Raw genomic sequence first — 15,082 nt, forward strand, 5'->3', positions numbered from 1 at the left:
GGATTATGCAGTTTAAACGGAAGTTATAACATCAATAAATCGGCATGAAATCCGCGAAACTTTTGGAATTAACTTTCCGACCTATGTCTTCCCTTTCTCTTCTAGACAAGATTTAATGATGTAAATTCAGTTCCAGACGAAACAGTTCGAAGGTAGTGTTATGATTAGGTTTTACAAATAAAGCTGCAACAAAAAAATCAGAATGATAGAAACACCAGAGATGAAGCCGCATCAGCAGACTTCCCCTACGTCACAGATGCTGAAGGCAGTAAGTTAAGGACGGTGCCTACTTTTGTTACTGCGCACCCGTTCTGCGCATCTCGAGATACTCGGGTTTCCTATGGGTGGTGCCTTCTAATACAGATTTATTTTTGTGCGGTTTTAAACTATGCGGAGATAGCAGAACTTGGCAAGTGCTCTTGGTTTCCAAAAAGATAACTGGGGGTAGCCATGCATTTTTTAGAGATAATAAAGCTTCAATTTGGAAAAAAACACCATACACTGCTTTGTATTTTACTGTTTCTTAGAATAATTGTTGCTTCATAATCTCTGAAAAATGCGTGGTTCCCCCCCAATTTTCATTTTGGATTTCAAAAGCCCTTGCTAAGATCTACTTACCCCGCATAGCCAAAAACCACACAAAAATACTTCCTTATTAGTAGGCACCGTCCTTAAGATTAATTAAAATAATGATCAATAGCAAATGAAAATATCTTCTTCTCCTTCTTCTTCTTCGTCTTCCGGCTTTAAAAGTACCTAGGCAATTCACGTTAGGTTGAAATGAACAGTGAAACTTCATGAATCACATGTAAGTCTTAAATAACAAATTAAAGTTGCTCCGCAGCACTTTCCACTGCTGTTGATTTTGCTTAACAAGAAGTTCCAACTAACTGATTCCAATGACAACATTGTTTAGAGTGTCCATTCCATTTTACTATTTTCCGTCTCATTTCGTTTCGTTTCTGCGTCTGGACCACAGGTTCACTGCACAAATCAAACATTCTGAGAATTTTTAAAGACATCACGTTTTGAAGCCCGCTTTTCAGTCATGCGAGAACTATCATATCTATGTGAACGTAAACTAGCGTTTGAGATGTTTAAAGTGACACATACGCGCTTAATGACAAGTTACGTGCATATATTAAAATAGGAGCATCGAGACGCAAAAGTTAATTGATGGTGGTGCCAAAAAAGAAACTGGATTTAGGAAGAAGTGGCCTTCAGTTTAGAGGACCATTCTCTGGATTCACTTGCATAAGATAACACGAGGGAGTGACGATATTAATGATTTTGAACTGAGGGTTCGTGGCGTTCTGAGTTGCTTATTTTCTTCTCCGACGGAAACAGCACCGAATTGACGGTAAATTCCGCATTGAAAAGAAAAAACCTTGTAAAATGTCCTTTTCCGCAGAGCAGTTACGCTACCCATTATCCAACCAATGGGCCCAGTATCCTACCACCGCAATAAGATTGACCATTATGGTAACCTGATCACCGACTAGCTGTGCGTGTCTTCATCTCTTTATCACGGACCGAACAAAGAAACGCAATGAAAATCATAAACTGAGGGTAGTTCCTGTTGAACAACATTCTTTTTTATAAGACCGTCTAATTTTGGGGATGAGGCTGAACGTGCTTATTATTTTGGCAATTTGAGCCTGAAAAGTTTTAGTTTTCTGTTATAGTATTTCAAATGAATAAATCCATGCGGACGTGATCAAGACAGCTATTATTTGGGTTAATTGCACAATATAGACTGAATTTTTATCGGTATTATTTTAAACGTATTTATACTGTAATAAAAATATTGTTAACTGTCTCTCAGCCTGGGTAATGTTCTTAGTATGTTCTTAAATTTTAGTTAATCGCAGCCTCAACGTTCTTATAAAAAAGGTTTTTATAAAAAAAAAACAGTGTATGTGCAGCCAGTTTTTTTATCATGTCTTAAAGGGAAGTATCATGCGAATTTGATGTCATTTCCAAACCCAAAATTGTTTGTCTGTCAAGAGAAACAAAACACTAATTGTCTAGTTTTGTTATAAATCATCATCCCAATGCAATAAATCTGTCGATTAGTGTCTCTGGCCAGAGAAAGAGTAAACAACACCCCATGACACTTCCTCTGTAAAGGGGCACTGTCACGGAGATTTTGTTGTACTTTAAACAAAGCAACTCAAATATTTAACATAGAACTTTTTCTCTAACATGAAATTGTTCATAGAGCACTGGGAGGAAAATATTAACTGATTTCTCCAGTGAAGAACGAACTATAAATAAGATTTTAGTATTTCTCCAAAACACACCTTGAACCTTATTATGAAAGCGAAGCTAAGTGCAAAGTTTTTATTATGAAAATTAGTTTTTATTCATATGCAAACAAACCTATTTTTCATATGCTTTGCACTTAGCCTCGCTTTCATAATGTGGTTCACAGCAACTCGGAAATGGCCTATCTTTTTAGGTCGGATAGTGGGCAACATAAGTTGTACTGTGTTTTGCGATGGAAACAAATTGATTTCGCGAAAATTGAGGTTCGCAGAGTGCCATGATAAGATTCCGTATGCGACGTTTTGAATACTGAGCGGTTATCATGATGCAATTGCTGTGAGAGGAGCCGCAAACATCTGTTCAAATGTTCTATTAAGCTCCTGCGTGTCAATTAAAGCCTTATGGCGCCGCTTGTCGCCTGATGATGCCACAGCGTAATGGAAGGTAATTATCGGCGAAAACCATTTTTGTCCTTAACTTTGCGTAGAAGCGATCTGTTTGCTAAAGTTCTTTAAAAGAGAGGTTTCGGTAGAATCCATGTTATAAGAGCTTATCTCTTGAAAAGGGGGTCAGTTAGGGGTATAAACCTTATTCCAGAATGGCTTACATTTTAATTTTCTTTTGTTCGCATTCAAATTAGCCCTTCTTGCCTCGTTCAAGGTAAAATATTCGTTGAATTTTTGAGCTTAAAACTGAGGCAAGAAGGGCTAATTTAAATACCAACAAAGCAATTTTAAAATGGCAGCCATTTTGGAAAAAGGTCTATTATGGTACCTTAGATGTTAGTTGTTCACCCAGTCTCCGGCCAACTCAAAATTCAGTTGGGAAAATATTTCTAGACTTCGTATAATTGGAGAATCGTTCGTGCGATTTTGCAAGGAATGGGTCCACTGAAGCTTAAATGAATTTTCCAAGAAGTTGCTCCTCACTCGTTTTTGAAGTTGCTGGGCAATTTATTGCTCCCTTGGTTATCTGTCACACTCTGTCATGCTCGCGGAATAATTACATCTTCATCCTGTTCGCTATTTTTTTTAAAGACATTTTCGTCTTACAATAAAGTGTATCACTGGTTGCTTGTGTGGTTAGAGTAATCTTCAGAGTTTTGAAGTAACTCGCGGTTTTAGTTTTGCTTTACTTTGCTTTATGATTGGTTAACAAAAACTCGTGCCACTTTCTCAACCAATGAGAAACAAATCCAAAACCAATCAGGACCTACTCGTACTCGTTTTCCCGCGCTTGGCGCACACTTGGCGCTGTTTATGTGTATCTGCATTGCTTCGAGTTATGATTGGCTCATTGCTACGTTTGCATTCTTCTGATTGGTTAGCGTGATTACGTTGCTCTATTAAGCTGATTTACCTCGACCTTGTGCCAGTTTTCATGGTGCCTGAAGTGACGTCCTATGACGTCACCACCGTCATTAATCTGGGAGCCCATTATGTGAATCAGGAGCAACTATCAACTCGACATTTCCTTTATGTGGAGCAATCTTCGGTGATTACTTTTTTTTCGAACTGTCAGAGAAGGGCCATGAAAACAAAAGTAGTACCCACGCAGTAGGATATTTATCACGCACACATTAGGGAAGTCTTAATTGACCCAGATTAATGTTTACGAAAGAGAACTTGGTCATTGAGAATTACCTTTTATGGTCGTATTAAAAGTTTGCTAAATTCATATTTAAATTTCTTGCTCAATCAGTAACCTTCCACATCACAACTCTCATGAAGTCAAGTGAATTTTCAGTCAAAGAAAGAATGAGACACAACAACTTTTCACCAAGTTTAATTCAGACCCAAGGCCCGTGGGAAGAGTCCCTCATTACAAGTGCTATCAATAACCTTTGTTGCCATCCGTAGCTGAAAAATTTTCAAAGGATTTTCGCGTAGTAGGATGAGAGTTGCAAAGAAAATGCGACTATTGTTTCTCGGTGGCAAGTGGCGAAATCAGACACCTTTGTATTTTCGAAGTGTTACTTAACATAGCTAGAGAACGTAGTTCCATTAAATATCAAGAGTTTGAAAGTTTATGAAATCATAAAAGAGTTTACAAGGAATAAGGCATAGGTGGATCTGTTTGCAGTGTAAACGAAATTGTTTCTTAGCTTGATTTTAATTCTACAGACAAGGGGCAGTTTTCACTTGTAAATGAGACAGCTCCAAGCATAATTAAATTCAGCGTTCTCAAGCAATGCAAAACAAAACAGGTGCTGGCCGATCAGCCATTTTGGTTGCTTTGAAGACCTCTCAATTTACTTGAAGTCGAAAACATGTTGAGTGATTCGAAAATTTACACATAAAAGGTAAAAATTACACACTTTTCCGATTTCCAAAGTTTAAATGGTGTCTATAATTTCAACTCCTGGTGAAAACAAATAAGACAAGCCAAGCTCTGAGCTACCCTGCTGTGAAAAATTTATCTTCCGTTCAACATTGATCAATTAGTTCTCTGCTGACAATACGAAAAAGGCTAAAAAATACCAAGTCACTTAATTAGACAGTTGATAAATAATGTGCATATTTTGAGTAGAAGGGTTATCATTGCTATTCTTTGTTTTCCATCTCAGTTCTGAATTTGCATCTGAGACCAGATGTGAGAAGGTTGCAAGTGTTTTGGATTTCGATGTTGAAAGAAACCATGGAGAAATTTCGTCGAGTCAGTTGCTTTTTGCTTTGCTGTATTGCAGGCAGCTTGTACTCAGGTAAGTTGACGTCTTTCTGACAGCAACCCAGAAAGCACGGAACTATTAATGTTAAAAGACATTAAAGGGCCGAAAGAAAGCGTTTTGCAAAAGCAAAACAAAATAAAACAGGTGCCGCCCAAAGAGAAAATTTAAGCTTTTACGCTGTGTCCTGTGTTTCCAGATCGTTTCATGTCCTTTTAAAGACATATTTGTGTAAGCTAATACAGTGAGATCTGTCCGAATGCTTTAGCAGATAATCTAAGTTGCAGAAAGTTTAAGGAAAAGGAATTTTATTCCCCGAATTCACGAGCTGTTGTTAGGTTAACGAAAACGCTAGCTGGCCTTTTTCGCATTTTAAACGACATATTTGCCGCTTCGAAAACCAAAGGAATTAAATTTCCAATGTTTCGAAATTTTGTGCTGACATTTTGCCTGAGAAAACTTTATATTTATTTGCAACTAAATATAAATTTCTGAGGTATCATTACGGCCAGATATCCACTAAAGTGAACCGTTGGGAATACGAACACGTCACAATATACGAGAAAGAACAACACAATTAAATCTCAACAAAACCGTTTTGGCGGTTGAACCCAACCAAATTGGGTTTAAGAGAGATTGACTGTCCCAGCTACATTGCATCTCCGATAGCATAAAAATTGATTCATTGACACTAAAACGCGTTGGCGGCGTTCTCGTTCTCAGAGACAGAAAGTCAGTGTGCGCGAAAGCAAAAAATTTGGTGACAAGACGACTTAAGTGAAAGTTACAATTCACCATTTTTTTCCTGCCCACTCTCGGGTTGGGGCTGTAAGGGAAACAAAACAATTGGTCGAATAAAACGAATTTCTAAATCTTGACCAAAACACTTTAACCTAAAGGCGTAGAAACTCGACATAATCGTTGCACGATCAATTGTTCCATTGCAACAACTTTTTTTTATAGGGGGTAGATTTATCGTACAATTAAACGTGTCATTGCTGAGGTACTCGAGTTCTTCGTTGAATTACATCATTTTTCACTAGAAAAAAGGCCTGGCAATTTTATTCCGTACAGGATCGATCGCTGTTGCCTTTCTGTGTGTTCCAGTTTATCTGTCAGATGGCACTGTGGTAATGTTTGGTTATGTTGCGTCGGGGGGAAATTCCCTTGTTCGTCAGTCAGAGACGACGCATCGAGTTTGCGCGCGGTAAGCGAGTTTCCGCAGCCCGCTATCTATAATGAGTTTCGCTCTCTTATCCTCTTGCTAGAAAACGGGCAACTGTTCGATAGCCCCTTCTCAAATCAACTTGTCAGCAGCCATTTTCAGTCAGTGATATACCTTCTACATTTTTAATGAGGTCGCCTTGCTGAAGTAGAAGAAATTTGTTTAAGATCAAAGCTCGCGTTTATCCCTGATACGCACTTGCGCTTAATAAGCCACAACATCCCTTAATTTTAAGACAATTGTTTGATAAGGCATGATAGTAAGGAAATTTTTGATAAGATGACGACCGTTTTCGAGCGGATAAAATTATTGGTATGGGTCCTATGTAGACTCAACATAAATTTGTTATCCGTTCTATTCTGAATTAATGTTGTAGTTATGTATTCTGCTCTAAAATTTCTTAAGTCTTTAATTAACTGTTGGCAATAAATTTTCATCTAGCCTTGTTCATACCATCTACCGTATATCACTTTAATGATAACCGGCAGATGACGTATATACGTTGGCTGAAAAAAGCATCATATTTCGCAATCTGTCAAGTTTAATTGTCCAAGAGATCTTGAAAATGCTTAAAGAAGTTGTAATTTTTCTTTTTTTCTTTCTCTTTTTTTTGTTTTTTTTTTTGTTTTTCCTTTGAGGTAGGGGGAGGGGAAGGTTATTTTTTTTCTGACTTAAATTGTCTGACTACATCAGGAGATACGTGTTCGGAATATTAGAAACATATCGGAGTTAATGGCATGAACGTCGGCGGCAAAAATATAATTGAACAGCGGACAACAGCTGTTTTTTGGTGATTATTACTAGTGTTTGCTTCTCTAACCCACCGTTTTTGTAAGATTGAATGACACAAACTGGACGTGGGAGGTTATAGGAGAGGAAAATGGCTTTCTTGCTGTGGGAATGGGACAAAAGTTCTGAACCGCTTTATTTAAAATGATAAATCCCCGTTTAAATTTCGTCGAACTCGATATGGAAATAATAAAGACGAGACTGATTCCTGATTAGATTGATGATCCTTGTAAAAAAAATGTTGGATATTATTACTTTCATTTTCTTGGGGCTAGAGACGCAGAATATCAGTGAAATCTTTGCACAGGTTTTTATCGATTTAGGAACATTTCTTTCGAAAAATAAGCCGACAGACAAAAAGAAGCCATGTTTCGAACGCTCAAGATTGAGAGATGAGTTATAACTAAAAAAAATAACCTGAGACACCCGTGGTTCCTTTCATTGTACATTTTTTCGGGCGGCCTACATCAACTCCGAAATTCGCATTGGGGGAATCGCGAGAAAAATTTGCAAAATTTATTCCTTTTCTTTTCTAAGGGACGAAAAATGTTAACAGATCGAAATGAGGACAGCTAATAATTTTGAAAAACTGACAGCAACTCTTAAATTCGGGAGATGGACATCTGTTCCCTAAATTTTTCTGCCACTTCAAAATCCAGCTTTAAAAAGAATTCGAACAGTTCAGACTGCGTTAGCATGCACAGATATCGACAATTGAAATATTTTTCTTAAATATTTCTGTACGGTGCTCCCGTATTGACGCATTTTTTTTTATTATTATTATCATAATTATGAAAAGACAATACTGTCAAGAAAATTAAAATGAATACTGTTTAACTGCCAAAGCCACATTTGCTCGTTTATAAAATTTGACTAACGTGTTTCGAATTTCCCTTTTCAGTACCTTACGCTGGGACACCTAAAAATTTGTTTCGGTAAACATCCCTTCAGAAGGACTAAATCGCCGGAAATTTTCGGATTTAGTTTTGATGGATAAAACTACCATTTTTAAAATAAAATATCACCGCAAAAGTTTCGCAAAAGTTTCGCAACATGGCAATTATAATCCTTTTCATTTTTGGACTAAAGAAACATGACAATTATTATTTTCGGAGGAAGAAACATCGCGAATTGAAAACTAAATTAAACCAGCTCGGAGGGCCAACTCAGAAATTCGAGAGATCTAAAGATTCGGTTCTTTATAATTTTATGCGACTTGGATAAACCATCATTTAAACATTTTGCTTAACTTTTCACCACTGGTGCTCTTGTTTGTATTCCTTTTTCCCCTGTGGCGTATTAACCCCTGCTGAATTTTTCGTTTATAGTTAATTGGAATACCCACGTACATTAACGGAGTTCGTGATCTCCTTTCTCCTTCTCCTTTTGTGTTCCCCCTGAAAATCCCCTCCTGAGAGGACTGTTATGCAAAAGTAACGTGGGCTATCGCTGCAAATTTAATTTACACCGTAAATTCAGAAGATAAGTTTCATTTTGCCATGGTGACTTAGGGGCTGATTCAACCGATAACGGTGGGGTCGTTTTTGCTCACAATCTGGGCAAAAATGATGCTACCAAAAATCATTTCAGCCCTCGATAGGGCTCACTTTAGCCCCTGGGTGTTAAAACACCTTAACGTAGGCCTATTTAATCCCGACAGTACCGTAGGCACGGAGTTACCGCAATTTTGCAATAGAATGGAAATAGGGTGCGGTGAAAACATTAAAGTGTAGTGTGATTAGTCGATATAAGGAGAAAAGGTCAGCTTAGCCTCCGTAACCACCTTAATATTGGAATTCCCACCCATAGCAATTCAACTCCCCTTCGCCTCTCCCTCCAGGGCTGGACTCTCTTTTCAATGTCACGGTTTTATATCAGTTATCTTGGCTCATCTAAGCATTTTTTCTTTGTAGTTCCTCTGGTACACACCACGCCACTTTGTAGTTGGGGACCAAAGACTTTCGTAGAGGGTGAAACCAGGAAACTTGACTGCGACTTCTCATTTCCCATTCGTGTAGTCCGCTGGTACAAAAACGGTAATGAACCAATCACCAATGGAACTGGAGGTCTTTATCAATCACATGAAAAGTTAAATTATCGCAAATTTCGCGGCACGCTTCATTTTTCTACTGTACGACTGGAACATGAAGGCAATTATACCTGCAAAACAGACACCAGTCAAACCACCAGCTGTCCCAACGGTCGAACAATAGATATCTACGTCCTCTGTAAGTATTCAGCCACACTGATGCCCTAAAATGTAAGAGTACCGAACTTGCCTAAACCAAGTATTAGACAAGGCCGAAAAATTAATTAACCTGTAGCAGTAAAATAAGTAGCTTCGCCCCCCACCCCCCCCCCCCCCCCCCGCCCCCACCACCACCAATAGATAAAAAAAAAGTTCCCTTCTGTTCTGGAGCCTTCTAACGAAACGCTAAAACTCAAAACGTAAGCCCTCGAATCTCTTTACGTTGCCCAAATTACTTTATCAATTCAGTTGATAAAACAAAATATTGGTTTCTCTGAAATAGTTCGTTGTATTTTGAACACAGGTGGAGAAGGTTACATAAAAGCAGGTAGAAAAATGGTGTTGGCCCAAATGTTCTCCAACACAAGTTTGACGTGCTCAGCACTGAGCTGGAAAACCTGTTTCTCTGGTCTAGTGTTAACCTGGCACTACAGAAACAGGACTCTGCAAAATATCACAAAGTATAAAATAACTGTGGAACACAAAACCAACAATTGTGAGAGGCAGCTCTTGAAGGCTGAGTCTACTCTCAAGATTTTTAACGTGACGGATGAAGATGCTGGGGAATACTTCTGTCAGATGAAATGCTCTTTCATGAAAAGAGTTGAGAAAGATTCCATTGCATTGGTAACTTTCGTTAAACCTGCAGGTGGGACAAAAATACATAATTTCTGTTTTTTGCTGAGCGATGCATTTTCACGCAGGTTATATTTTCGCACGAAAATCAGATGCTAGCAAGGGTTATTGAAATCCAACAAGAAAATTGGTTGTAACAACGCGTCTAAAAATCTTCGAAATACATAATAATGTCTGGTATTTTTCCCAAATTAGGGCTCAATTATCTTACAAAAAAAGGTGCTTATTCCAATTTTCTTTTTTGATTTCAATAGCCCTTGCTAAGATCTGACTCTCCCACATTGTCATAAACCACGCAAAATGTCTTTGTGCGCGTTTCTCGGATCACCCCTGTATGCGGAGTAACAATCGGGGTAACCGTCCACCGATGTTAAAATGATGTGAGCGATTGTTGGTAGTTTTACGAACATACTTTTAAAGGGACCAGGGAATCGTTTTGTGGGTGATTGTAATTCATTGCACCTCTACGCAGCACTCATCATTTTGTAGCCATTCTTTTCTTTTAGTTTTGTTTAAGCGAAAAAATAGGCGTCGTCCTAGATAAACCTTATCCCGGCTTCGTTGTTTTGTTGCCCCATTACAGATCATGTGACTGTACTCTAGGGAGTAGTCTCTTTTAGAATTGGTTATATTCACGCTGGCATGCATTCTTTACTTCCAAAAAGACAAAGGATCGATTCTCCTGGGTATATAACGTGGTTTGTAATGGACAATTATCATATACAAAGAATAAGGTCTATTAGCTGAAACTCCAGATTCCTGGTTTGTCTCCAGCTGCCAAAATATCGGGAAACTTTAGTACTTTTACTGCCGTAAAGATAACAACGTGGAAAAAACATGGGGCAAGGGATCAGGAGGATCTTCCTTTTTTTTTTCTTTCCATCGCCCAAAATTTGAGGTGGATTGACTTTGCCAGGGCCTGAAAGCATGAAAGTTATCTTAACCAAATCGCCCCACTACCTTCCTTCCTTCTTTCTTTCCCTTTTTCTTGTCTTTTCTTTTATTTTCTCTTTTTTCCAAGCTATTTTCCTAAAATGATAATAATTATTTCTTCAAGACACGTAGTATACCCCATGCATGCTCTTGGAATAAATTAAGGAGGAATTTCCAAGTGCCAGGTTTTTTTTGGTTTGTGAAATTTACCTTATTTCCAATGTGTTCATCTCACGAGCTCGAGTTTGCTTGATTGTTTGTTTATTTGAGTTTTTTTTTTCGCAGGCGAGGAACCAGAAACGATCATTTCCACTGAAGTAACATTTCCGCATTTACCAACAAGTAAGTCCTTGAAGTTGGATTTAACTTAATAAGGTGCGAAGAAAACAAATTAGGGTCGATCGAATCGCTTCGATCGTTCATGCGTCGTTCACAAACTAGTTTAATGGCCTAGCTCCCGCGAGTCTCCTGTAGCTCAGTAGCAGGGCATCCGAAAGTGATCGGAAGATCACAGGTTGACTCCTCATGGGTGAACTCAAGTTTTCTTTTCCCAACTACCCCCGTGTCAGAGACAAAAACAACATATATCTATCAAGTTATAATTTTAACTTATAATTTTAAAATCGACAGGTCGCCCGGTAGCAAAATGGATTGTTCCTATTGTGTGTTCTTGTGTCTTCCTCGTCATTATACTCGCAGTAGCGTGCTTATTGAAGACGAGCAATTTAAAGTTTTCAAGAAAAGGATCCTCAAAATGTGAGTTCCTCTTTACACTGGTGCAATGTAGAAGACATAGAAGACCTCGTAACGACCGCTTTTGTCTTCACATTAAGGTATCTGAAGGAAGTCGCTGAGGCGGATCCAGGGGTGGTTTGGGTGGTTCGGTCGAACCCCTTAAACTGAAATGAAAAACGTTTAGTCACGTGCAGTTTAAACTAGTGAAGACCTGTGGACTTCTATCACAACGGAAAGACTCTCTTGCTTGGCGCTAATGAACACTCGCTATAAAAAGCCCGTCGATTGTGACGCTGTAGTTCAGCTGAGATTTGCAGAACAACAACCTCGGAGAATGTTACTTGTTGATCCCGTTTTTGAGGAAACTCAAGCGTGATTTTTTAGCCAGTAGAAATATATAGCCGTTATTTCAGTTTTGTTTTTGAAGATTGGTTTCGATTATTGAAAATATTTAAGCGTAATCCATTTCTAAAATAGCTAAAAACAGAGATTGTTTCAAAAGGCATGAAACAACCTGCAAATTATCCCTTAAAACGCTGGAAATCACCTTTCCGAGGACCTAAATTTCAAACCTTTCCCGAGGAGGCATGCCCCCGGAAACCCCTAGGATGGTTCGCCTTCGGCGGACATTTATCCGAGTCCCACTACAATAAAATCTTGGATCCGCCCCAGAAGAATGAAGCGAAAGAGCAACAAAAATAGCCGACAGTTCTGCAGTCTTAATACTGACCTCTTAGCGAATAAATCTTTTTCGAGATTTCCCATTAAAGAAGGACCCCAAGGTCAACCTATGACATGCTCGTTAATTACAGAGAGGTGGTACATTCTTGAAATAGTGGCCATCTTATAGAAGAGGCCTTGTTAGATAGGTGTCCAGATTAGGTGGTTGACGGTTGTTTCAAAGTGTCCATATTAGATGGATGTCCATCTTGAAAAGTGCCAAAATTAGATGAGCATTGGAGAAAGTGCTCATATTAAATGGGCTTCCGTTTTGGAGAAGGGATGTCCGGCCACGTTAGATGGGTTCAGATGAGAGTCTTGAAGAGGTGTTTAGGAGCCGTCTTCCAGTAGTGTCCATGTTAGATAAATGTCTATCTGGTGACATAATCAGGGAAGTGTCCATCCTAGAAAGGCACATGTCTATATCAGTTTTCCTTCTAAGAGTGATGACAACATCAGTTGGGTGTGCGTCTTGCAGAGATGTCCACATTTTATAGGCTTCGATCTTGAGGATTTTCCAGATCACATCAGTGTCCTTCTTAGAGACCTTACTTCGTTAGATTGATGCTCGTATTGTTGAGGGCGGGCGACTGTCTAGTAGAGGTATCCACACTGTGAGCTTGGTATGAAGAATTAAAGTGACAACTTTACGGAATTTCCAGTTCAGATATGTGTCCGTGACAAAAATTGGACAGGCTCCTATCTTACACAGCTCACAACATCAGGTGGGTGTCTATACTCTAGAAGTGTCCACATTTGATAGGTGCCTGTCCTGGGGAGGATCTAGATTAGATTGGCCTCCGTCCTGGAGAGTTGTTCAATTACGGCGGTGTCCATCTTGGAGGAATAAAGTAGATGACGACGGACAGCTTCTTGATGTTTTTTAGTTTGGTAAGGTGTCAGTAGCTTAGTACAATAAATTAGAAGATTTATTATGTACTCCATTTGTTATTTTCCTTCCAGGCAAAGCAGAACTGGAGCTTGTGAACAACAAAATTTTTATCAGCTACAGCTCAAAGGACTTTGCATGGCTTAGTGAAAATCTGATCTCTCTCCTCGACAAACACGCGATACCATACAGCATTCACATCCGGGACTTTGAGCTGGGAAAGCCCATCGTCCAAAACATGGCGGACAGCGTGTACGGCAGCCGCCAAGTTCTGATTGTTATATCTGACAACTACCTGGCCAGCAACTTCTGTCGAGAAGAACTGCAGATGGCCATGCAGAGGATGGTAGATACGGAAGATTCGTATCTGATTCTTGTGACGATTGACAACTTTAAGAAAACGCGATTGCCTGGCGTTTTAAGGAAAACAAATGTGTTGGATTTTGAGAAACACAAAAGGAAACAAGACTGGGAGGAGAAGTTGTTGAACGCTGTATTAGATGCACAAGCTGTCACTGTTTAGAGTAGGGTGGTTATATGCTCAATTACACACAAATTTCTAGCCCTGGCCTGGAAATCTTGGGTTTCTACGCTTCCATGGCGAGGACGTGTAGAATAGTGTGACGAACTATGAACCTTTCTACAAAGCCCTTGTTCTTCTTTACTGAGGGTGCGTTCGATTAACCTTTTTCCAGAATAAGAATACATACAATGATTACAAGAAATCCCTTAATAGAGGTTTTTGGAGTTACTGGAATACAAAATCGCTCTTAAATTATCATGTGTCAGCGAAAGTTTGGAGAAATGTCTGTCAAATTTACTTAAAAGAGAAACCTAACAGCTATTCCACTAATTCTTACTCTGGAACTGATGGTCAATCGAAGGCAACCTAAGTTTTCCAATTATCTATGTGAAGAACTGTAGCATAGTGTTACAAAATAGAGATTATATGACCCATTTCCAAGGCTAGGGATTATATATCATTCTTTTATTGAGTCACAAAAACCATTGTAATTCTTTAGTTGGAATAGTTTTATTATTATTATTATTATTATTATTATTATTATCATCATCATCATCATCATCATCATCATCATCATCATCATCATCATCATTATTATTATTATAACTGATCATTAAATATTCAAGAATACAATTTTCACAGTTACAGAAAGGGAATAATGACGTAATACTAGCACATAAAATAAAGCTACTAAAACAACAATAATAAACAAATTACTAGTCAAGAGAGGAAACACAATTCACTCACACAGAACTTCTAACTGCAAAAGTAGCTTCCGAGTCGTCATGTAATACTATTGAAGTATGTGGGTTAATTTTTCGCATTTCTTTAGATTTTACAATAGTTTACCGTTCTTTCTTGTAGTCTCAAGCTCAATGTTGTATACGGGTCCAGTCCTCGCGATAAAACCTGCAAGAGTACTAGAGGTACACCTGTTTAGTATCAACTGGAGTAAAGAAAAAATTTGCCCAATAGTAACATGTGATTGATTAGAATGAGATCATCCGTAGCAGCAAATTTTGCAAAGATCAAATTTATCTTTTAGTGTATTTTTTTTTTCTTTTAGTGTATGATTTGGATTCCATTATCCCTTAACCAGGACAAAACCTGTTTCCAAAATTTATTTTCCGAAATACTTTTGACGAGCAAAGTTAATGTTCGACGTTTTTTTATTTCCTCTTGGCAGAAATACAACATGGAGAGTCAGTTAGGCCGAGCTGAAATAGCTTTTCATTGGTGTATTTAATATTGGAATTCCCTAAGTTTTGATTCTAATGTAGTGTGAAAGGCTAAGGAATAAACCTTTTCCCAATTACCAATTGTATCTGAATACTTATCTTTTTAACCTGACTTTTGTTTAGCGGTGGTGGGGTTTGCTTTTTCTCAGCAAGGAAAAATTGATAAAAAATTAGAAATTGGAGTTAAATGGCCGCTGTCTGTCTTGATTGTCG

At 38.4% G+C, this 15,082-nt stretch overlaps 1 protein-coding gene across 1 annotated transcript; it reads left to right on the forward strand.

The window, feature by feature from the left end:
- Positions 1-204: 204 nt before the first annotated feature.
- Positions 205-14,810, forward strand: LOC146449887 (uncharacterized). The gene is made up of 7 exons (XM_085101014.1): positions 205-268; positions 4,835-4,969; positions 8,861-9,175; positions 9,500-9,844; positions 11,050-11,106; positions 11,395-11,520; positions 13,183-14,810. The coding sequence occupies exons 2-7, from the start codon at positions 4,891-4,893 to the stop codon at positions 13,629-13,631; spliced, it is 1,371 nt and encodes a 456-aa protein (XP_084957140.1). The 5' UTR covers positions 205-268; positions 4,835-4,890; the 3' UTR covers positions 13,632-14,810.
- Positions 14,811-15,082: the final 272 nt, after the last annotated feature.

The sequence above is a fragment of the Pavona decussata genome, unplaced genomic scaffold, assembly GCF_977016875.1.
Source record: "Pavona decussata unplaced genomic scaffold, jaPavDecu1.1 SCAFFOLD_563, whole genome shotgun sequence".
NCBI lineage: Eukaryota > Metazoa > Cnidaria > Anthozoa > Scleractinia > Agariciidae > Pavona > Pavona decussata.